Below are 25,175 nucleotides of genomic sequence, written 5' to 3'. Positions count from 1 at the left end.
CCCCCCAACTCTTTCTCTGGTGACCGGGGCCTTTTGGGGGGTCATGCCCACCCATTGGCCCCTAGAAATGGACAGGGCCAGCCTTTGGAATTTCCCCAAGATTTGTTACCAGATAGAGTAGCTGATTCCAGAAGAAATAGGGCAAAGGAAAGACACTTGCAGAGGATGTCTCCTATAAAAGAAAGTCAGCACACTGAGCGGTGTATACCAACTGGAGCAGGGTCGTTAGACCAGACCATAAAAAATATATTAGCAATGAAACTGAACAAGGAATCATAAAGGAAGAACAAATTAGTAAATTTGGAAGAGCGATCTGAAGAACTCCCTCAGAAGACAACAGGAAAACATAGCTATGCCAAAAAATATAAAAGCTAAGAAATGACAGCTAGAAATAGAAGTACTGACATCTATCTCATCACAGGAGTTGACAGAGGAGAGGATGATATAAAAACTGAATGGAAGACATAGTTGAGAAAAATAATGGAGATAGAATTTGCTATAATAAATGAAAGATAAAAGATAAATGAAATGATATAATAAATGAAAGAAAAAGATAAACCGGGCAAGTGAACCAAAATAAGTTTAGATAGCAATACTAATATCTGGAAAAATAGAAATTAATGCAAAAGCATCAAAAGAGACAAAGGAGGATATTAAACACCAGTAAAAGGGATAATAGACAAGAAGATATAGCCATCATGAGCAAATAGGCAACTAGTAACGCGGTTTCAAAATACCTCAAGCAACAACTGACAGAACTGCAGGGAGGAATATATAAATCAACAATTATAATAGGAGAGTCTATTACAGTCTTTTTTGAAACTGTTCAAGCAGAGAAAAATAAGCAAAAAATGAATAATATAATGGCTAAACTTGAGCTTATATAAAATAACATAAGCCCAAGCTTATATTGCACTATACAGAAAATGCTACGCTGAACATATTCCTGTTAAGGAAAGGAAGCATTTATGACCACAAACTGGTCATAATAGAAGTCCCAATAAATTCCATAGGATTCATTACATATGACTATGTTCTTTGATAGTAATGCAATAAAACTAGAAATGAATAAAGTAAAGAACTAAAACATCATATATCTTTGGAAACTAAGTAACATTATATAACTCAGTGTAAAAGAAAATCATAAGGGAATGTAAGGGATATTTAAAACTGAATAATAATGAAAACACTACATACAAAATTGTATAGGATACAGGTAAAACTGTATGTACAGCAAAATTTATAGCTTTAAGTACATTTATTAAGAAGCAAGAAAAGTTAAAAAAAAAAGAGGCTTAGCAGCCAAGAAGTTAGGACAAAAGTCACAAAGCAAAAGGAAATAATTAAGAAAAGAGCAGAAATCAATGAAATGGAGAACAAAACAACAAGAAAGATTAATGAAGCCAAAGCTGGTTTCTTTATGAATAATAAGATAAATGGTTTTTAGCAAGAATGACCAAGAAAAACAGAAGGAAGATACAAATAAATTAAACATAGAATAAAAAGGGGGAAATAACTATAGGCATAAAAAAGATTTTAAAACATTATGACCAAATATGTGCTAATAAATTTAAAAACCTATATGAAATGTAAAACTGCCTAGAAAAATCCAAAATTGGTACAAAATGACATAACGAAATTGAAAAGGGAGCCAAGGGGCTCCCTTTCCAAAACTGTCCAGACTTAGATGTTTTTACATTTGATTCTTCAATGTGCCAAGAAGGAGTAAATTCCTATTCTATGTGTCATTCCAGAAAATTTTATGTATTATGGAATTAAAAAAAATTTTATGAACATAGCTGCAACAATCCTAAATAAAAATATTTATCAATTAAGTCTACCATGCATTAAAAATAATGTTATGAAATATACTAAAGGAGGAAATTACGATTGTCTCAGCTGATGCAAAGCTTTTGACAAAGTTCAACAACCTTTGAACTTTTTATAATAAACACTCTTAAAAAACTAGTAAGACAAGTTTGACTAGTAAGATCCTATTACAACAATTATATGTGATGACAAAACTTTAGATTCATTTATTTCTTTTAATATAGAGAACACAGAAAGGGTATCTGCTGTCACCATTACTGTTTAACATAGAACTAGAGATCATGACCAATGCTCTATGGAAAGACAAAGAAGCAAGGAGGTACGATTGGAAAGAAAGAGGTAAAATACTTCTTTTGTGGGTAATATTATCCTATAGCTAAAAAAAACCCAGACTCAATACACAAAATGTTAAAATTAATAAAAGAGTTCAGAAAGTTTGCCAGATAAAAGAAGGACTTATAAAGGAAAGGAAAGCATTTTTTCTATGCCAGCAATAATCAACTAACAAATGTAATAAAAGTAAGATACTATTAATAATTACAACAAAACCATAAGGCACCTAGGAGATAGTCAAGAATGCATAAGACATCCATGTAAAACAAACAAATAAACAAATAAATAACACCTTTAAAATCCTGGCAAAGAATGATGGCTAATTTGAATAGATGATTTAATATTATAGAAAAATTGACATCTTCCATAAGTCAATTGCTAAATTCAATGAAATTTAACCAAAATTTCAGCTTTTGGAAGGACTTGATAAACTTACTTTAAAATTTACCTGGAAGAATAAAGGTCTACAAATAGATCAACTTTAAAAAAGAAGGGTAAAGAGAGAGAACTTGCCTCCCAAGATATTAAGACTTACAAAAAGGCCATATTAACGCAGTGTGGTGAAGTTCAAAAACAGACACGTAGACTAAAGGGATAGAAGACTCAGACATAGACCTTAACATGCAATGAATGGAGAGAAGATGCTTGCTTGGCAAGTTGATGTCAGGAAAAGTGACTTTTTGCATGGACAAAAATAAAACCGGACCCCTATCTAAAACCAAACAAGGTAAAAGATATAACCGCAAAACAACGAGGTATCAGAAAATGTAGGAAAACATATTTGTAACCCAGAAGAGTGCAAAGACTTCTTCAGCAAAACTGGAAAACACCAGGATTAAGGATGTCTAGTCAACGGAGGGCACCAGGAGCAGAGCGGATGGACTGATGGCAGCGTGGGAGAGAATGCTTTCCATATCTAAAACCAACAGAGGGTTGATATCGAGAATGCACAAAGAGGTCTTGCAAATCAATAAGAAAAAAATAGCTACAGAACAAAGGGGCAGCGGCTATGGACAGGCAATTTACAAACGGGAGACTTTAACTGTGTAATTTAAACAACAATGAGGTATCACGGTTAGACTGGTGACAATCGGAAAGCTGGGTGACACCAGGTGTCGGTGAGGACGTGGGAAACAGGACTCAGAACAGGCTGGGGGTGGAAGTGTAGTCCACGCATGCAGTGCTGGGTCAAATTGCGTGTATGTAGTCCCTATGAACCAGCAGCTCCAGGGCATGGTGCACATATGAGCAATGCTCGCGCAGGTCTGAAGCAGGCATGCAGTAAGAATACTCATTGCCTTTCTGGTGGTGGGGAGTGGGAGGCGAGTGAGGGGTCCTCATGGGGGTAGTGTGTAGGTGAAATGCGTAGGGTGAACAGCCCATCCTGGTTTGACCAGACCTTTCCACTTTCAGTTCTGAAAGTCCATGTCTCGGGCAAACCAGGATAGTTGGTCACCCTAATAGGGGCTGGCTCTGTCTGTGGAGCATTGTGCAGCAGGTAGAAGCAACAGGTTAGCATAGCAAGGGGGAGGGAACTTAAATATGGTGCTCAGTGAAACAAAATATTAATAAACTATGTAACACAACACCAGCTAAGTTATTACGTGCTCACAAGACAACAATAATAATTTTATAAGAACACACAGGGAACCAAGAGATGCACATAAAACACATTAGAATGGCCGCAAATGGAAGGAAAGAATGGGAATAAAAGAGAATACACATATAGGTGAACTCATACCTACACAGAAACAAGAGCGGGGCCTTGGAGTGACCAATGAGATAACATCCCATACGCTAGGGGAAAGCTTAACCCTCTGAGCCTGAGATGAAAATGGAAAAACCCCCCAAAACAATGTTTTCTGGGGAGACAGTGGGAGAGGCACCACAGCCCTTAGAGAGAAAGCGGGGAGGTTTCTGTGAGACCAGCTTTGTTGGAAGACGGCGGGGTTAGCCTGGGCCCTCCACAAACCCAGGGATCCCCGGGAGGGAGCCCCTCTCTCGGCCTGCCAGGCCCTAAGCTGGGGCTCACTTTCAGACCTTCAATGCCCGTGGGCCCTTTCTCCTGAGAGAACAAGAGACCCGACTGGCAGCAGGTGGCGGGTTGGCCTGGGCAGCCACTGCACATGGGGATCTGCGGTGCGCAAGTGCCTGAGAGGGGTCCGGGTGGAGGGGGAGAGGGAGGCCCCCTCCCAGGAAGCACACCAGAGATTAGGGGCCCTGAGCAGGCCCGCCTCCCAGGATCTGGGGCTGAGCGTCCCCAGGGGGCAGGGCGGTGCTAGTTCCCCTCTGGGCTCCCCGCTTGAGCTGCGGTGGGGCGTGAGGGGGATCCTACCTCGTCGAAGTCAGCCACATCCTCGCAGTTCTCCAGGACCCTGGAGTAGAAGGACTGCCCTGGATGGGGGAAAGAGGAAATTTTAGAGTCAGACCTCCCTGGACAAGAAGCTTGGGGCTGGACCCCTGGACCTGGGAGCCGGCATTACAGCATTTGGGCTCACAGAGCACTTGTTACCCACATGGGACCTCACGCTCTGGGCAGGTCCCCACCGTGTCTCATCCGGCCCTCTCAGCAGCCCCGTGAAGCAGGCGGTCAAGGGCAGTTAGCTGTGTTTTACAAACAGGGCTGCCGCGTGTAAGAAGGCACAGGCTGGTCAGAGGCGGCTGTGGGAGCGGAACCTCGGGCTCCTTTCTCCACCGTGCCTCCTTCCCAGTGGCTTCCCTGGCCTCTTCTGTCGTCTCCTCAGCTCCGCTCGCTTTCCCTGGCCTTCAGCGGCCCGGAGCAGAGGCCTGACCCTGGGAGCAGCGGGCACCCTACCCAGGGACAGCTCCCTTCTAGGCCTGGGCCTGTAGCCTGGCCTGGGGCTCCTGCCCAGGCCAGGCCCCGGGACAGCCAGTCTCATCCAGAGCTTCTTCCCCGGAAGCCAAGGGCCTTCACCTTCTTCCACTCTCTCATCTCTTTCTCCTTCACCCTTAGCAGAGGGGAAAGCTTGGGTGATTTCTCTTGCATACCACCCCATCCTTTCCCCTTTGGCGCAGGTGACAGGGAGGGTGATGGGGACACAGATTTTCCCGGACCCCCCACCAACACATACACACACCACCCACCAGGGCAGAAGTAAAGCTGCCCGCGTTCCTAGCCCGTCCAGTCAGAACCGGCCCAGGTCACTTGAAGAACCACAATCAGGAGAGAATGAGGGCAGGTTGGGGGAGGGGTGACGGAGTGGACGATGTGTGGGAGACAAGGGAGAGTCCAGGTCACTCTGAGAAACGTTCGGTGGAGTCTGTGCTATACCAGGCCACATCCTGGGGGCTCGGGATAGAGGGACTGATAAGCACATAGGATCCCCTTACTCAGGGAGCTGACAGTCTCGCAGGGAGCCTGAACAGGTGGCCAGTTAGGCACCATACAGTATGTACCCCAAGATACATTTTTGCATGACATGGAGAAGTGGCACAGAGAAGAAAGATAAATACTGGGTGGGGGAGGGCTGTAATTTCTATGAGAAGAAACCCAGAGATAGGGTGGATTATAAAGAAATTATTAGTTAGGATTAATTATCTGTCCACTGTATACCCAAAGAAGGTAACATGTATAATAGAATCCTATTTATAAAAAAATAACAAAACCAACTCTCAAACCCCGTTGTTTTATATGGGACCAGACAAAGACCTCGAAGCACTAGAAGTGGTTATCTCTGGGCAGCGAGTCAGGCGGTACTGAAAGCAGCGTATTTTGATTTCTTACTACGTACACCTGAACTTGACATTTTTTTAGTGACTGTGCTTTACTTTTGTAACTAAAAGAAAAAAGGTTAAATCTTTACCAGTCTAAAACAGAGGACCAGTTCGTTGAACAGCTATCTCAAGGGGGAACTCGGTCCCATTCTGAGGGTTAGTTTGGGTAATCAATGAATGATGGGCAGGCTGGGACCCAGGAGAGGATGTGGCAGGGCATGCAGTGCCCTCCTCCCCACAGGAAATCTGGGAGACCAGCGTGACCAGCCCCAGGCCAGGGAGGGATGGAGGTGAGCTCCGTTGGACCCTCCACTGCAATGGGGCTGGGGCAGTGGGCGGGGGGGGGCGGTGATGTAAGGAAGGAGGCTCAGCAAAGCAGCCTTGCTCCCTCTGGGAACCAACTTCTGTCCTCTGGCCTCAGTTGTCCAACCTGACTAATAAGAGTGTTAGTACAGAGATCTCTGGGGCCTACCTGGTTTTTACAACTCAGAAGAGAGTCTTAGTTCAGCACACAGCTACCCCCCACCCCCACCCAGCACAAGGAGGACAGCAGCTTGATGTCAGAGGCAAGTGGATGGTTGGAAAAGTGTGTGTGTGTGTGCAGGGAGGGGGGGGCATGTGAAGAGGGCTTGCATCCAAGATAATGAGGAAGAAGCTATAAAGCCGTAGCTACATGCACAGAAAATAGATATGAAGTAGACAGATGGGAAAGAGAGGCTCTTTAGTACTAGCCAGAGACAAAATAAAACAAAACACCACAAAAGAAAACCTTGACAACAAACCCAAGGCAGCCAGGGGAGGAGGGAGAAACAGGAGACACGATGCTGGAGCTTCTTTTAATTGTTCCCACAGGTAGCCCGCAATCTAAATGGAGAATCAGGTGAGCCTGTCTGTGCCCCAAGGACCTGCACTGAGAATAACCAAAGGACTTGGAGGCTATGGCTGTGCTCAAGGGTCTTCCAGTGTGGAAATGAAGCGACTCAATGGGTGGGGGCAGGCGGGGGACCATCCAAGGTGGTGTCAGGGTTCCAACGTGCACAGAGTCATCGAGGCCGAAAGCCTCCCTCCCCACATTTTCCTATAGCGTTGTTAGAGAGGATGTGGAAGGCAGTAAAATTAGTCACTGCAGAATTTGCACATTAGGGCTGTTTGGAAATGCAGTAAAACCTCATTGCCTTAGACCCTGGAGATTTAGCGTGGTGAATATTGTCAAACAGGATGAGTTAAATTTTACTTCTAGATATTTTTTGGAAAAAAAAAAAAAAGATTTGCTGAAACAAATCAAACCAATCATACGGAAGTGGTATAAAGGCCAGTTTATGAGGAAAACAGAATGTCATTAAGCATGTGTGAAAAGCCACTTTTCAGGAGGGTTTCTACCAACAGTGGCCAGGACCATTCCAGTGACCCTTCAGTACTCATTAGGACAGAGCCAGGGGACCTCCACCGTCCCTTCCAGGTTATCAGAGAGGACTGCTAACCTCATCTTTCAAGTTCATTTCCACTTAACACCTACTCCACTCCACACCAGTCCTGTTGACATTTCAGCTCCACTGTAAACAGCGTTCAGGAAAAAAACCGCTTAAAATCCCAATAGCCAATCACCTTTCTTGCCACAGAGAAGATTGAGAATAAGGCTGAGAGAAAGAAATAGCCCGTTCTCGGCGGTGGAGAGGATTACGTGGATAGAGGGAGGACGCTAGGTGGGGGAATTGAACGGCAACCCCCTTCACGCAGAGGCAGTGGCTCATGGGACAGCTGAGCCGTTCGGCTTGAAATAAGCTCCTTCAGTCGATAAATGAACCTGGAGAGCAGATGTGTGCTCACAACTGTAATAAGTGTCATGGCTGGATATGCCCAAATGGAGGGGCTCAGGAGTCCAAAGCTTAACAGAAGTAACTTGTTTGTCATTTGCCATTTACAAACATCCGGACTGCACCACACGCCCCCTGCCCCGAAATGAGGGTGAGCTTAGCTCTTGTCTCATGTGCAGAATGGAGTGCCAGCCTTTCAAGGAACGTGACTTAAAGGGACAGAACATCCTATCTGCATCAAACAGCTCCCTCTTCCAGTTTTCCTGGCTAGAGCTGGACCTTGAGCAAAGGCGAGCATGTGGAGGCCGGACTAGCAGCTTACGTGAGTTTGTGCATTCCCACATGCAAGTCTGCTCCTGCCGGGTCAGCTCCGGGGGATTGGGGAGGAGTCGTACCCAGAACTCAAATAGGGATGCTGACTGAAGAAGCTTATTGCAGTCCAAAAGGGGACCGGGTCAGACATATAAAAGGCTACCGAATGAGGCAAAATTTGGTCCTTGGCATGCACAACATGAGAACAAAGTGAGAGCACATGCAGGAAGAGGAGGAATGACCTCAGCCTAGCAGATCAAGGGAGGTGTTGCAGGAGCACAGGCGTCTACACGGGAAGACTGGTGGGCTAGCTCCGCAGAGAGACTGGGGAGGAGGAGAGAGAAGGGACACCTGGGCAGAGGACAGCGCGAGGAAAATTTGGAAGTGTGGAGTGGCAAATGGTCACTGGACGACGGAGCGGGACGCAGGACAGGTGGGTTCTGATGGGGAAGGGAACATGAAGAGCCCCCCCGCCCCCCGCAGAAAGCAGCCCACAGACAGAAGACCCTGGGGCCGGGGTCCTGGGGTCCTGAGAGGGCAGAGGTGGTGGTGCATTTGAAGGCGAAGGGAAGGTCCTGAGGACACGCTTCAGGGACGTTGTGGTCCTGCCCAGGGCCTGGCACTGCTGCCTGGATCAGAGCCATTCCTTTCCCCAGTGCGAGCTGTGTATAGAGTGAAATGCGCTGCTTGCCACTCAGGCCTGTCGCTATTATTCCCTTTTGTTATTTAAAATCAGCACAACTGGCCGTCAGCTCTGGCTGGGACCGACTGTGTGGAGGGTGGCTCAGCAAGCACCCCATTCCCAGAGGCGGTGCTGTGACATCCCCAAATGCTCTCGCCTTCTGCTCCTCCACAGCAGCTCAGGCGGGGTGGCCCTGCTGTGTTCTCTCTCCCCAGTTCCGATCAGCCTGTTCTTTTTAAAAGGCCAGCTACTCCCACAAACCCCAGGAAGCAGGGTCCAGGCATCCCTGTGTGCAGAAAAAGCGCCAGGCCTAGGCAGGCTTGGGATCTGGTGCCACCGCTTGGGGCGGGAAGCGGGGAGGGTGCTGGCTACTCAACCCCTCAGGGTCTCAGTCAATGTCTGCAAACTGGGACAATCATCCTGGACCAGCCTAGACCTGGTCCACAGTGAGATCAGCAAGAGACAGCTTGGATAGGGGTAAGGCTCAAGGACCAGACCGCTGAGTTCAAACCCCAGCTCTACCACTTGCTGGCCCCAAACTCTGGAAGAAGTTAATCTCCCTTTGCCTTAGTTAGCTCGTCTATAAAATGGAGGAAATCCTAGTGCTCATATAACTGGTGCATAGTTCATCGCCCAATAAAAAAAGACTATTATTCTCCTAATGAGTCCTTTGGATGGTTAAGCTCAGTTTTAAATATAAAAATGGTCTCCTCTATTATGAATCACATTTTGTAGTGTATTTTTAGTAGTATATAATCAGGAACAATTTTCTTCCTTATCTTACATTATATTTGTCAAGTAATAGGTATTTTAGGTGTGCTTAGCTCTTTTTTTTTTAACTAGATAAAATTTATTCGCTGATCTTAAATGCAAAACTCGATGAATTTTGATAAATGCATATACCTGTGTAATTACCAGACAATCATGATACTATTTTTAGTCAATCAAAGCATATCAAATATTGTGATTCCTCCAACTTTCTTCTCCATTTTCAAATTGCTTCAGCTCTTCTAGAGCCTTTGCATGTCCATATACAGTTTAAAATAATTTTCAGTTTCTATAAAATAGCCTGATATGACTCTAGTAGGGCTGTGTTCAGCCTATAGATCAGTTTGTGCAGAACTGACATTTTAACAACTCCGAGTCTTCCAATCCATCAACATCATATATTTGTGTTTCTTTTATTTCTCTCAGCATTTCTTCTCTTAGTGTGACGTTCTTTTATGTCTTTAGCGAAATCTATTTCTAAATGTTTTATGCTATTATAAAAGTAATTACTCTTTAATTTCTATTTTCCAACTGGTTGGTTTCTATAGAAATATTTTTTTTGTATATTAAGCTTATATCATAAAATTTTGCTAAATCCACCCATTAATTGTGGTAGGTTTTATGTAGATTCCTTAGAATTTTCTACATAACCCAGTAGGGTGTGCACACGTGTGTGAAAAGAGGCCACTTCAGTTCTTTCTTTCCAGTCTGTGTGAATGTTCCCCCCTGCCCTGTTGCATTGGCTGGAACTCTGGTACAATGTTAACAGAAGTGGCGACAGTGGACAACCTTGCCTAACTTACGTCCCTAAGGTTCCTATTTCAGGGTTAAGCACGCTCTCAGTCAGATGTCTTTGGAGTTGCCCTTGATCAGATTGAAGACGTTCGTCTCCATTCTTGTTTGCGGAGGCCTCTTACCACAATGGACGCTGGGTTTTGTCAAACACTTTATCCCTGCCTCCTGGTGGGTTTCCTCTTGTATTGTGTGAATAGGGTGAAATGCTTGGATTGATTGTCCAATTTTAAACTAACCTTGCATTCCCAGGATAAAACTCACTTATGATGGGTTCTCCCTTTCATATATTGTCATTCAGTGAATAATATCTTGTTGAGGATTTTTCCATCTTTGTTCATGAGGGATACTGGGTCTTCAGTTTCTTTTTGTATAAGGTGTTTTGTTTTTTCTTTTAAATCAGGTTTTGGTACCATAAAATGAGTTACAAAGTGTTCCTTCTCTGTTTTCTGAAAGTGTGTGTAATATTAGTATTATCTCTTCCTTGGTGTTTTCTAGAATTCACCTGGGAGGTCACCTACCCTGAAGTTTTCCTATTGGAAAGCGGTTTATGACCCTCATCCATCGTCATCACTATCGCCATTGTTATTACGCATTTGATTTCTTGGTAGATATTGGGCTCTTCAGAATTTCCATTTCTTTTTGTGTTAGTTCTGATAAGTTGTTTTTCAAGGGGTTTGTCTGCTTCATCTGAGTTGTAGAAAATTATTGAGAAAGAGTTATTCAAAATATTCCCTTATTTTCCTTTTAATGTAATGATATCCCTTCTTTCACTTCTGATATTGATCATTTTTGTTGTCCTGTTTTTTTCTTGGTCAGACTTGCTCCATTTGACCTATTTAATTTTTTTTTTAAAGAACCAACTTTTGACTGTTAGTTTTGTCCATTTTTTTGTTTTTCTATTTTTTTCCTTTTATTCTTCGGTTTAATATTTTTTAGGTTGTATTTATTGAAACATAATTCATAAACCATAAAATTCTACCTTAATTCAGCACTCTCTAATTGCAGAATATTTTCATCACCCCAGAAGAAACCCCAAGCTTGTTAGCAGTCACTCCGCACTCTCCCCGCCAGCCCCTGGCAACGGCTTGTCCTCTCTACGATTTGTCTATTCTGGATCCTTCACATAGATGGAATCACATAATATGTCGTCTTTTGTTTCTGACTTACTTCACTTAGCATAATGTTTTCAAGACTTGGGTTTCATTTGCTCTTCTTTGAGTAGCTTCTTAAGGCAGAAACCTAGACTATTGATTTTTAGACTTTTTTTCCCTGCTGTAAGTATTTAAAACTATAAATGTTGTTATGTTGTATTTCTATCATTTAGTTAGAAATATTTTATAATTTCTCTTTGTTTTTGTCTTTGGTCATAGGTTATTTAGAAGGGCATTTTTTAATTTCCAGATATTTGGAGCTTTGTAAATTCTCTTGTTGTTACTGATTTCTAATTGAACTCCAGTGTGGCCAGGGAGCATCCTCTGGAACATGTCAGTCTTTTGAAATGTATTGAGGCTTGTTTAATTATTTAGCATATGATCTATTCAAATATCATTCTACCCTCACTCATTTATTTCCACATCCCTCACCCTGTTAGCACACAGCTGCACAGTAGAAACTCAGGCTTGGGTCAGGGGTTCCTGTGAGAGGCTGGGAGACGCAGGGCAGGGATTGTAAACCCCATCTCTCTGGCTCAGACCTCCGTCCTTCCAGATGCTCCCTCGGATTCTTTAATGACCTGATAGCTCTGGGTCCCATTTGTTCAGACCTGGGCACTGAAGCACAGAGAGAGTGTGTGATATCTCTCCCTGAGCCTAGGACAGTGCTGGCCACACGCTCAGCAACTGCTGGGCCCCAGGTTCACCCACGACTGTGACAGATTGAGGTCCCAGTGACCCACAAGCTGTGGCGAGTACCTGCCCTGGGCCAGTCACTGGGGATATAATGACGCATGATGGGAGAGTGTCTCTTTCTACATCCTCAAATGGGGTAAGGTAAAACTATTGTTAAAACTGCAGTCCTGAGTTTATCGTAAATTTTGGCTTTAAAAAAACCCAATTAGTGAACACTGATCTCCAGCTAAGCTAATGAGCCCTTCTGCTTTGAAATAAATAAAAGAATAGAAACAAAGACTGTTGTGCCAATGTCTAAAGAGCAGATCAGTGCAGGCAGGAAGCAGAGAAGGGGCCAAAGGTAAAGATGATTGGGGGTATTATTCTCTGTCTCTGGAGACCTTTGCGGGACCGGCAGTGCGGCAGAAGGACCGCCGCCTGACGCTGCCCGGACCTGGGCCTGCGGAGTGCCCCCTGCTGCTAAGCGCACGGCTGCTCCCGCCACACCTGCAGGCCATGTTCCTACCTGTCACTGCCATCTCAGGTCTGTTCTGCCCCAGGACCTCTGCTGGCCTCGGGGAGCGGGCCAGGTGCCCCCCCGGAGAAGCCCACCTGAATGGTAACAGCTCCAGGTGTTTTCACCCCATCTGTCTGGCGGCATTTGGGGCGTCAGCAATGGGCGGGAGTCTAGAGGAGGATCCACTCGGGCTCCCTTCCCCTACCCCGCAAATCTCGGGGTCCATGGGGTCATAATCTCTCCAGAAGGCTGGCAGCCTGAGGAGTCCTGGGGTAATTAGCATAATCCTTATAAGCACACAGCACTTTACAATCTGTAAAGTGGTTCCTGTATTTCACCTTCCTCATTTGCCCTGCAAGCAGCCCCGTGCTAGCTTCCGTCTCACCTCTCCTCGACCTTCACTGGACGCCTGACCTCCCAAGCCACTGGGCTGCCGCCACTTTCCTGGGCGCTCACTGTAAGAGCCACATTTGGGGCTTGCTGGGGATGTTTTCTCTGGAATGACCCCGAAGCAAACTCATCCACTTTACACTACCCTCCCCTGGCCTGCTCTTTCTTGCCTGCTCCTGGCTCCATGGGTGGGTAGCCTCACCGTCCACCCAAGTAACCAAGTACAAAATCCAGGGGCCCCCCGTCCTGTCCTCTCGCTCACTTCCAATCCCAGAGCTGCTACCCCACCTTCTGAGCCCAGGTCACCCCTTCTCTCCACCCCCACGGCCTTGCCTATTGAGGCAGTGCCCTCTCCCCTCACTGCTGCCCAGCGTCCTCCCTGGGCTCCAGCCTGCGCTCCGGACCTCCAGAGCGTTCTTTCCAAAACCGCATCTTGCCATCCCATTCTCTGGCTAAGAGCTTTGGGACCCCCATCACAAAGCAAGTTCAAACTCCAGGGTTTACATTAAAGGCGCTGCGTGTTCAGGCCCGAGCTCCCCTCCCCGCCGGTTGCCGCAAGCACTCCCCAAACCCCAAGCACGACTCCGCATCTCTGCGTCTGCACTGACGTTAACACCTCCGCCTGGAACGGCACCCCTTGGGGATTCTGTCCCTGCAGAAATGCTCTTCTCTCAAGGGCCAGCTTTAATATCAGCCCCTCCCCTACTCAGCAAATCCTCTTCCTTGGGCCCCATGAACTTCTCCAGCTTCATCTGCTTGGCCCCAGGGTGGCTGACTTTGAGCAGCACCAAGACCGTGGCTGCTCCCACCGCGGGTCACATGTACCGTTAACCATCTCTTCCTAATGACCTCTGACTCACGTTCTCAGGGAGCTGCCGGACCTCCCGGTCTACTGGCCTCCCTGGCCTCACGCTGCCTCGAACCTGCACCTCCCTTCCAGAATACTCATCACGCTCCCAGCGACTTGCTCCCAGCGACTTGCTCAGTGACCAGCTTCCCTTGAGGGCAGGGACCCATTGGTCCCATTTGCTGCGGTCACCCCAGTGCCTCGAATAGCACCTGGCACCTAACTGGCCCTTAATGAATATTGTTGCCTGGATGAGTGAAAGGGCAAGTGAATGAATGCCTCAGTACTTGATTTCCAAAACACATTAAAATGTAACTTTTAATGAATTGGAGAAAACTTGTGACATTGATGAGATGATTAAAAATTTGATCACTAATCGACTATTGGATAGTATTGAGCAAAACTGTCGATTTTTTAGGAGTAATCTGTGGATTTTAGTTTTTTGAATCTTGGTCTTTTATAACTATGTACTGAGTATTTACAGTTGAAATGGTATAGTGTTTGGCATTTGCTTCCAATAATTAGGGGTGTGGGAGTTGGGAGGGGTACCAACGGAACAAGATGGGCCACGAGTCGATGGTTAAGATCATTTGGGGAGAATATGGGGCAATTATACTATTCTCTCTGCTCTTGTATATATCTGCGGTTTTCCAAATGAAAAGTTAATAATTTAAAAAAAATGAATGAGATCCAGGGATGGGAGTAGGTGGGAGGAATGCAGATTTTATGTTCTCAGGAAAGGTGGGTAAGATAAACAGTGAATTGCAATTGCTTTGCAATTCAGGGAAATTGTTTGCAAGTCTGTTTTTGAGCATGTTTCCAGCAGCATTTTTTTTGCCAAGGGCCTTTGTAAGCGGAAGACAGTTATATGGTCATTTCCATATCAAAAAGACACACTGTCTCACAAAGCAGTAGCAGCCTGAGGAATTTCCATCAGCTTTGCCTGCTTTCTCAGGCAGGGATTGCCTGGGTGGGATGGGGGACATTCACCCCTGGGGATTCAGGCAGAGAAGGTCCCCCTGGGTGGTGAGGGGCCTGTGTGTGCTAGGAAGAGTGGAGGAGGCGGGGTACAACCCTCGGATAAGCAGCAAAAGCATGGAGCTGTGTCCACAGCCAGCAGAGGCTGTCCCAGAGGTCCCCTCCCTCTGCAACCTTCAGTGGGGGCAACTCCCACCCACGCCCTCCCAGAGGGGGGGTGCTGGGCCGGAGCACACACAGGCCCAGGCATCCCAGGGGCATCTCAGGCCTGGGGGACGCTGAGCAGCTCTGCCTCCTTCACCAGGGAGGGCGGAGATGTCCTCATCTAGAGTCACATAAGCATCAAGAGGGAGAGCTCCCCGCCCACCTTTAAATGGGGAACATACATCAAATTTGGAGCCTGAAATGGTCCTTGCAGCCAAGAGTAGGGGGACTCTGTCCCCAGTGCCTGGTGGGGGCCCAGCTCCTTCCCAGCATGCAGTTGCCCCTAGCCCCGTGCTCCTTGCTCATCTTCCTCCCCACCCACGTCCTGCAGCCCCTGCTCCAGACAGACTCGGTGGCTTCTCAGTCACTGTGCTTATCTGAGATTTTCCTCCTCTGGCCTCTGGTCTTGTCAGTCACCCACCCAAAATGGCCTCACCTCCCACCACAGCCCTTCCTCACCCCTCCTTCTGCACCTCCACATGTGCAAGCAGTTATTCAAGACCCAGCTTACGTGTGGGGGTGGGGGTGTCCAGCCCCCCTCCATCGCCCCTTAATGAGGCCTTCCTTGGTGTCTGTAGTTGGAGTGAGCTGCCACCTTCTGAACAGGCTGCAGTGTATGCCGTCCCCCTAAGCACACCTTGGCCCTCCCAGGCCTAGAAATGTTTCTTCTCTATCACACGTGAGTCCCTGGGTTGCCTTGTAAGCCCCGCCCTGTACCATGTGCTGTGCACAGCAATGCTCAGAAAGTGCGCGTTCAGGGATAGGGCAGGGCCCCTCTTGCTTTGGACCTGGAAGCTAGCCAGAGCTGGACTCCTGGCTAGAGGAAGAGCTTAGCATCCCTCTGGGGCCCTGGAAGGTCCCCTGGGTTGGGAGGTCGGTGGAGGGAGCATGGGCCAGAATTCTGACTCTTGTCTCTTGAGACCTCTTCCAGTCCCTAATGCCCCTTGGATAGAACTGGGGTGGGGGGTTACAGGTGGAGAACTGAGCCGAAGCGTGCCAGTGCCAGAGTAGAAGAATTTAAGCCCACTAGCCAAAGAGCGAACATCTCTAAGCCAGAAGCCGTTTGGTGTTCATTTTGGTGAGCAGGCCCGGCGCTCAGCATGGCTTGGCAGGATAGCTCAGATCAGGTCCCTGACTTTAAGGTGCTTGGATGCTAGTGCAGCAAGCAGGGCTGGGGCATTTCTAAAGCACAACGTGCCCCAGCTGGTCTGGGGGAGGAGTATGTACACAGTACTGCAAGGGAGAGGGGAGGCTTCACAGAGGAGGTGACGTCAGAGCTGCACCTTGCAGGATGAACACAATTAATGGGAGTTTTCAAGGTGGGAGTTTGGGGGCAGGGGTGTGTCATCAGGCAGGAAGTTCAGTGTAGTGGGAACACAGCAGGGTAGGGTGGGGAGAGGAGGGGGCTCTGGGATACAAACAGACCTCTGTGCCAGCTACCAGTCCAGGGGGACCACAGGCAGATCAGACCCGGTCCCCAGGCAGCACGCATCTCACACATCAAAGCCCCAGACTCGCGATTCTGGCGAGAAAGTTCAGGGATGGAGCATAAAGGGCGAACACGGGTCTGGCCCAGACAGCCTGTCCCTGGTTTCCTGACAGCCCAGGTCCCGCTCAGGTTCGCCCGGGGCTGAACGCTGGCCAGAGGCTGGGCTAGAGGAACGAGAGGCCCTCCCTTCCTGCATCGTGTTCTGTGGCTCCGGTGGACGCTGAGAACTATTTTAGGAGCTGATAAAAGGCAAGCCCTAAGCTAAAGCTGAGGTCAAGATGGCTCCTTCTCAGACAGCCTGCATCCGATTCTGGCTACAGGCCTCTCTCTGTTTTTAATGCGGACCTTTGTCACATCTTGTTCGTGGGAAGCTGAGGCCCTGAGGCCCCGTGGCCTTTATGGATGGCCAGGACGGGGGTCCAGGCCTTTTGGTATCTTCTATCTGACCCTGCTGGACAGGGGCTGTGTTTTCTTCACTCCCAGGGTTTTAGGCCTGTTCACAGACATCAGCATGTTCAGTGAATGAATGAATGAACGAATGAACGAATGAACGAGGGCAGGACCAGGTTAAGAGTGGCTGCTGCGCCAGGCAGAGCGAGGAGCTAGACACTGAGCTGGGTGGTAAGCGCTGTGTAGCTTGAGAGTGGAGTGGCCAGCTGACCTGCAGCGGTGGGAAAAGAGGGGTGGCCAGGGACAATGCTGGGGCGTGCCCAGCCCCCATGGGGACAGGGGCCTCCAGGGGCAGCCTGCCCCAAGGACTGGACTGGCCATCTCACAAACACACCAGCCGTTTCAATGCTCTCTCCTCAAACCTTTCCATTTCTCCTGTTTCACTGAAGCAGCCCAGCGAGGCGGACGCTCTCATCACACCCACGTTACAGATGAGGAAACTGAGGGTCAGAGAGGCAAAGAAAGTGGCAGAAGCCAAGTAGGACCTAAGGCTTCCGGCCCCATGTCTAGAACTTCCTCCGCTATGGCCCCACAGTTCCCTAGCGGCCTGGGTGGCATAGCACAGAGAGTCAGACTGCACTTGACCAGCTCGTCTGGCCCACCGGCCACTCCCCACAGGCAGAACTCACCCCTGAGGGCTCCCCATTGCCAGCATTGGGAGACAGTCCACTACTCTCACTTCTCCCTGCAGCATATTTGCTTGGACACCAGCAGCTGTATGTGCCAGGTGCCTTGGAACATCCTCGAGTGGATTGGTTCCCTCTGAATTATTGTAAGTGTTGGTCTTTTGGTGTCTATTGCTATCAACAGGGCCGACTACAGCAGGTGAATGGCTGAGGCATCTCTGGTGGTTATAAAGAATCCTTTCTGGAAACCTGCTCGCCATCTGCCTGTTCTTGCTGCCCAGCCCCCTTCCATAGAGCTTTGCCTGTGACCACCTGCTGCAACCACGCAGTTTGGAAGTGGATTTCTCCACTCAGCGCACAGGTCGCAAAGAGCCTAATCTCTGTGTGGCCCATTGAAGCTGGAGGGCCTGCCCCCTGGCTCAGAGAGAAAGGGGGGCATCAGGTAGACAGGGCGCTCAGGAGGAGACAGAGGGGCTTGCAGGGCTGGAGGTGAGGTCTTGTGTGCGGGGACCCCCGTGCCTGAGCCTGCCTGCTAATAACTCCCACGCAGCTCTTTACTATCGCCGTGGCCTCGGGGCCTGAAGACAGGACTGGCTTGTGCAGCCTGGGGCTGTTCTGTCACAGGTGTAACAGCACAGCGACCTGTAGCTAAGCAGCCAAATACCATGCTGTCTGCCCAACACAGGGACACACTTCACAGATGAAAGGACACGCTTGCTTTTTCTAAAGCCAGCCAAGCCGGCAGGTGGCATGCAGAGCACCCAGGGTGCGGCAGGGAAAGCAGCCGCTGGCTGCGGTGGGAAGCAGCAGGCAGCCCAGCTCCCCCCACCACCCCCCGCCTGCCCCTATGCACAAAAGGCTGCCGTGCTACCGCCAGGGCCCCCTGCCCAGTGCCGGCCCAACTGAGAGGGCGATGCGGGCAGGGGCAGCTGCAGGAGGGGTGGGAGAGGTCCGGGGAAGGCTGCACGTGGTCTCACCTTTCCCTCTCGGCGCAGGCGCTGGTGTGTGTCTGGCCTAGGCCCAATACTCACTCTGTTCTTTAATTGGGTGGTGCTCTCTCCGCTCTCCCCTGACTCCCCCATCCCCATCCCACCCTCAGACCTGTGGGGGGGGGGCGGGGAAAGCCCTGCTAGCGAGGAGGGCCCTGGCCTTTGGTCAAAGGTCGCCTGACATGCCCCTGACCCCAAGGGCTGGGCTGTGGCCAGGCAGAGGCAGAGGTGAGTAAAAGGCAGGGGTGAGCCTGGCCTTGCCCTCAGGGGCCGCTCGCTGTGCTCTGGATGACAGCAGCCAAGTCTGCCTGTCCTGCTCACCTCAGTTCCCACGCCTACTCTGGGCTCTGGCCTCATGGAACCTGTCTGATCTCTTTTCTCTCCCAAACAGACTTGGGCATCCTATCCCCTCTGCCAGTTCTGTCCTTACCTCCTCAATTTGTTCCCTCCTGTTGGTCCCTCAGGTTTCAGCTGAGGTGTCACCTCCTCCTGGAAGCCTTCCCTGACCACTAGCCTGGGTCAGGGCACTGCTTCTGGGGCTTGCATGCTGCACTTGTCCCCATGCCTGTTCTATTTGTATCACATACCTGTCCTATTTGTCTGCCCTCTGGTCCCTGCCCCACCAGATGCAGGCTCCCAGAGAGCAGGGCCTGGGTCATACTCGGCCCCCAGCCTTGGCTCATAGACGATAATAATTGGTCGCTGGATGCATGAGTGGGAAGGAGGACAGAACGAGAACTGACAGAGGACAGGCAAGGGGGGCTCACAGGGTTTCTTCTCGTGGCTAGATCTGCAGGAAGCCAGCAGAATCCCTGTCATGCCGGGGCCCAGAGGGCTACTGGCTACCTGTTTTCTAGAAGCCACCCTGGGTCTTCCAGCCTGCAAACCCCACCCCTACCCTGTGCCCAAAGAACCCAACCTTCTGGAGGGAGAGGGAAAGGAAGAGGGGACCTGGGAAAGCTCCACGGGCTGGGCCCCTCCTCACTGTGTCCCCCGAGCCCAAGGATGGGGTCTGCACTTCTGCTTCCCCAGGACCCCTCGCAGTTAGAGGGCCGTGCATGGCACCCGGCACCCGGCACCAGCGCATGGGCAGGTACAGGGAGGGACCGGCACAGATGCAGACGCAAAAACACGGGGGGCACTGATTTCCAAGAAATCACAATGGCCAGTCGGGCTAAGGGCAGGAGGCTGCCCATGAGAAACCCCAGCCCTGCCAGAACTTTTCCCATCCATCCTCCCCACCAGAGCGGAGGTCCTCCTAAAACAGGGGCTTCCCTACCTCGGAAAGTCACTTTGGCGATCCTGTCGCCCCTGCCCCGCAGCTCCGAGACCGTCTTGAGGTGGACGAGCAAGGCCATGCTGGTATGGAGAGTCTGGGCACTGCCAGGCAGCAGCAGCTGGAGAAAGAGCGAGCCTGGGAGCGTGGCTCACATGCCTCCCTCCTCTCTGCCGCTGCCTCCTCCCTCCCCGCCCCCTCCGATGCTGCCCACAGAGACCAAGGCAACCGAGCAGAGCTGCTCCTTCCAGCGACTCCACTCACGGAGACTCACAGCCCTGCCAGCCCCCGCCCCTCCAAGTTGTCAGCCCAGCGTGCATCTCTGTGTGTGTGTGCACCCAGCGTGCAGCCCGGGAACGCAGACAGAGTCGGAATTCATTATTCAGCAGCTGCCTGCTCCCAGATAAAGCCCCGTCCAGCTTTGGGTGGCTTCTCCTAGTTCCTGGAGCACAGCTGCCCGCCACCTCTGAGCAGGGCTCTGCCTTGCCCTGTAGGGCTAGCTCTTCTTCCACCAGGAGTGAGCATGAATGGGAAAGGGTGGGCATGTGGCTGGGGTACTCCCTCCCATGGGGAAGAAGGAACTTCACGATCTGTGCGCACAGGAGGCTGGAATGCTGCACCCGTGTTTCGGGGTGACCTATACCGCCTCCTCCACAGTCAACTTGGTCACCAGGGCCACTGGTGCCCACAAGACTCCGGGAACCTGATGGGCCAGGCCTGGCTTCTACGTGTGGGTCAAACTGTACCACGTAGAAATCTTAATCTAGGGCTCCTCAGTGGGAAAATCAGTATGGGCCAGACCCCCTTGCCCTAGAGTCACTGGACCTGGGAGGAAGGCAGCCAGGCTAAGCTGACTGCGGAAGCAAGACGGCCAAGACTTCCAAAGTTCACGCTCTACTAAGGGTGATGCTGAGGCCTGGGGTGCTGACCGAGCCCCGTCCGGGGCGCCTGGGGCTGCAGAGGGCTGGGAGTGGTGAGGTGGGCTGGAGCAGATGCTGGGGCTGGGGCAGGACTTCCAGGGACCGAAGGAGAACGGTCCTCTCCTTTCTTCCAGCAGCATACCCAAGCAGGGGGGACTCATGGGGAAAGGGACCCTGGGGACTGGGATCCTCGAACTTAGAGACTTTGTGGGGCCAGCTGCACCCCTGCTCTTTAGTGTTTGCTCTGCACGAAATGCCCGTACCCTACTCTGCCTCCCGCGCCCCCCGCCCCCTGCCCGGACTACTCTGCACACACAGCCGGATCCGGGCTGCGCTAGGGCGCTCGCTCTGCGCTGTCTCCGCCCCTCACATCCTGCCCTTCAATGGGCTGCTCCACTAACCTCTCTGCACAGACTGGGAGACCCAGCACTGCATCTTTGTGCCCCCAGTGCCTGGCATGGTATCCTGGGCACAGCAGGGTGCCCAATGAATGTTGGCAGGATAAGAGAGTGAACTTGGCGATTTATGTGGAACAGAGCTTAAGACTGAAAAAGAGAAATATTAAATTTTCACAGCATGCTAACAAGCGATTACTCCCTTTGAATTCTACAGTCCAATCCTGCAGGATGCCACAAGAGCCTCCTTCCCTCCTTCTAGATGCTTCCTTGTTACTTTGCCTTATTATTATTTTTCTATTGATGTTCTATTTCCTTCTCCCTCATTTCTTCCTTATTTCCTGCTCTCTTTTTCACTTTTATCTAAATGTGTTGAACCAAAGAATATTTTAGTCTTATTGTATTTATCAAATATAAATGAATGCCTAAAATTTTTAAAAACCACATAAATTTAATATCCCTTTTTAAAGTTTTTCCTTTTTAACTGTATTTTATTGACTATGCTATTACAGTTGTCCTGATTTCTTCCCCTGGGCACCCCCCTCCACCCAGCACTCCCTCAGGCAACCTCCCCACCATTGTTCATGTCCATGGATTATTCATGTAAGTTCTTTGGCTGCTCCATTGTCTATACTGTACTGGACATCTCCTTGGCTATTCTGTCACTACCTCTTTGTACTTCTTAAGCCCCTCACCTCTGCACCCATTCCCCCATACCCTTCTCCCATCTGGCAACCTTCAAAACGCTACCTGTATCCATGATTCTGTCTCTGTCCTTCTTGTTTGTTGTTTTTTAAATTCAATTGTTGATACATTTGTATTTTCTGCCACTTTATTGTTTATAGTTTTCATCTTCTTTTTCTTAAATAAGTTCCTTTAATATTTCATATAATAATGGTTTGGTGATGATGAACTCCTTCAGTTTTTTTCTTGTCCGGGAAACTCTTTATCTGCCCTTAGATTCTAAATGATAGCTTTGCTGGGTAGAGCAATCTTGGCTATAGATCCCTGCTTTTCATGACTTTGAATATTTCTTACCAATCCCTTCTAGCCTGCAAAGTTTCTTTTGAGAAATCAGCTGACAGTCTTATGGGAACTCTCCGATAGGTAACTAACTTCTTCTCTCTTGCTGCTTTTAAGATTCTCTCTTTATATTTAACCTTTGGCATTTTAATTATGATATATCTTTGAGTGGGCTTCTTTGCATCCATAATATTTGGGACTCTCTGTGCTTCCTGGACTTGCATGTCTATTTCCTTCACCAAATTAGGGAAGTTTTCTTTCATTATTGTTTCAAATAGATTTCCAATTTCTTGTTTATTCTCCTCTCCTTCTAGCACCCCTATGATGCAAATGTTGGATTTCTTGAAGTTGTCCCAGAGGCTGCTTATAGTATCATCATTTTTTTGGATTCTTTTTTCTTCTTGTTATTCTGATTGGTTGTTTTTTTGGCTCCTTATGTTCCATATCATTGATTTGATTCTCAGCTTCATCCGCTCTACTGTTGTTTCCCTATAAATTGTTCCTTATTTCAATTAGTGTATCCTTTATTTCTGACTGGATCTTTTTTATGCTGTTGAGGTCCTCACTAAGTTCCTTGAACATCCTTATAACCAGTGTTTTGAACTCTGCATCTGAGATATTGCTTATCTCCATTTCATCTACCTCTTTTTCTGGAGTTTTGATCTGTTCTTTCATTTGGGTCATGTTTCTTTGTCTCCTCATTTTGGCATGCTCCCTGTGTTTGTTTCTGTGTATTAGGTAGAGCTGCTTTGACTCCATGTCTTGATAGCACGGCCTAATGTAGTAGGTGTCATGTAGGGTCCAATGGTACAGCCTCCCCTATCAACTAAGCTGGGTACCGGAAGTGCACTCTTCATGTGGGCTGAGTATACCCTCCTCTTGTAGTTGTACCTTGGTTGCTCTTGGCAGATCAATGGGAGAGATTTACCCAGGCCAGTCAGCAGCAAGGATTGGCTGCGACCACTGACCACCAACCTCCACCTTCTGTGGAGGATCAGCTGTGCAGGGGCTGGGTGGTAGTGTTCTGATGTGGTCTGTAGCTGTCCACTGGGTGCACTGGCCCTGGAATTTCCCAGGTGATGCAGGCCAAGGTCAGCCCACACCTGTGTTTTGCCTGGGGGCACTGTGCCTGAGCTATAAAACAATCTGAGATGGCTGCTGCTAGTGCCGGGCCTGGGACTCACTGAGGCCAGCTGTTGCTTATTTGATAGGATTTAGGAAGTTGTGAGGCATGAGCCAAAAACCAGCCATTCATATGGAAAAACAGCTTGGGTGAGCCCATAAATTGGGTGGGGTGAAGTCTCTGGGGATCTCCAGGGCAGGTCAAACAGTGTTAGCCAGGTTGATGGAATCTCAGATATGGCACTCGCTTGCTGGTTCTATGCCAGGAGGGTTTAGAAAAGAAACAATGGTCTCTGCTTGCCTTGATGCTAGACACTTCAGTTTCTCCACATATACCACTGGTGCCTTTCAAACTGCTACCCCAGTGCTAGAGCTCAGAGGGAATGAGTCTGAGTAGGGGAGTCCGTGTGTGGGTTCTTTAAGAGGAACGGCTTGGAGCTCCAGCAGTTTCTTCCACCAATTCAGTCCCCGCTGGTTCATTCAACTCAATTTCTGATGCTTATGAGGGATGGTTGTAACATATTTTAGTTGTAATTTTCATGTGGCTGTGCGAAGAGGTGAGCCATGTCTGCTTATGCCGCCATCTTGACTGGAAGTCAATATCCCTTTTAAAAAAAAACTAACTTGACTAGTGTGTTCTATTCATGAGGTCATCAAGTGATCTCTGTTTATAAGAGTTGGTGGCACTTGATAGGGAAAAAATCCATGTCTTCCTTAGGCCATCTGGAGGTTCTTTCTTGAAGGGGGTGAGTTTCATGAGGCCTCCAATGCACTTGTGTATCTTTGGGGAAAAAAAGCCCATGAACTTGCCCTAAGCATGGCAATAAGCTTTGATGAACCTCAGTTTCTGTATCTATAAAATTGTTCCACCTGCCAGTTCCACCCTGCCAACACATAGCATCCTTTAGCTGAGCCAGCTGACCCTTCTGAAATCTGAGCCAGATCCCACTTTTAATTTCCATTCTCCCATTACCCATTTTGGTAACTCAATATACAATTTATTCAACAAACATGTACTGAACCCCTTCTAGTACCAGGCCCTGGGGATTCAGGGATGAATATGATACAGCATTGTACCTCAAGCATAAGAGACAGATGGACTAGAACACAGACAAGTAGACATGGGATGATGGGTCCATGGGTAGAGTAAGCTCAGGAGCCATGAATAGGGGAGGGGAGTAGACATTTGACCTTGTCATGGGGTTGAGTCGGGGAGGGGTCATTAGAAACACCTTCTTGGAGTGTGCCACACCTGAACTGAGGGTTATTCTTTTACAATTTTAATAAATACTTTTCTTATTGTAGCCCAGGCTCTGCCCAGAGAATTTAGAAATATCCAGTTATGACTGAACTGTGAAGGCTGGGTAAAGATTCCTCCCACCTCATTTGCAATCCCTCATTCCCCTGTAGTTCCCTTTCCTCCCCAGACCTGTTTTCCTGCTTCTTGCACCTCATGGAAGCCTGTGGCTCCCCCAGTTCCATTGTTACCTGCCAGAGGAAGCCTTCTAAGGATTCTGGCAGCTCCAGTGGCCTGCGAGCTCATTAGTGCCTGTGGTCTTCATCAGCTGCCAATTACAGAGGCACACTGTGAAGAGAACACTTCACAGTGGCAGATGAAATGAGACTGTGAAGGACAAGTGTAAACTGCAGGACGTTCTGATTGATACTGGGACTCTGCTAGGGTTGCTGGGCAGGCCAATCTGAGTCCAAGTCCCAAACAGCACGATGCTTTGGAGGCTGTCACCTTACCCTCACCCTACTTCCCTTAAAGACCGAAGGCTTCTCCCTGCCCTCCAAAGAACCCAGAGCTGGTGTGAGGGTCACTAGAGAAATCTGGATGCAGGGGCACCAAAT

The 25,175-nt window shown here is 48.8% G+C and overlaps 1 protein-coding gene across 5 annotated transcripts in view; it reads right to left on the bottom strand.

The window, feature by feature from the left end:
- Window positions 1–19,943, bottom strand: part of OTOF (otoferlin) — an 84,070-nt gene extending 64,127 nt beyond the window's left edge. For all 5 annotated transcript variants that reach the window (XM_054566326.1, XM_054566321.1, XM_054566328.1 and 2 more), the window contains exons 1-2: window positions 19,865–19,943; window positions 4,499–4,557 (exon numbers count right to left, since the gene is read on the bottom strand). In XM_054566326.1, coding sequence (XP_054422301.1) covers window positions 4,499–4,557; window positions 19,865–19,943 — 138 coding nt within the window. The remainder of the gene's footprint in view (window positions 1–4,498; window positions 4,558–19,864) is intronic.
- Window positions 19,944–25,175: the final 5,232 nt, after the last annotated feature.

This window comes from Pteronotus mesoamericanus, unplaced genomic scaffold (genome assembly GCF_021234165.1).
Source record: "Pteronotus mesoamericanus isolate MK-2021 breed Mesoamerican mustached bat unplaced genomic scaffold, CSHL_Meso_final contig_101, whole genome shotgun sequence".
In the NCBI taxonomy this organism is placed as follows: domain Eukaryota; kingdom Metazoa; phylum Chordata; class Mammalia; order Chiroptera; family Mormoopidae; genus Pteronotus; species Pteronotus mesoamericanus.
Note: the sequence above shows the minus strand (reverse complement) of the source record. Positions and strands in the feature narration are given on the sequence as shown.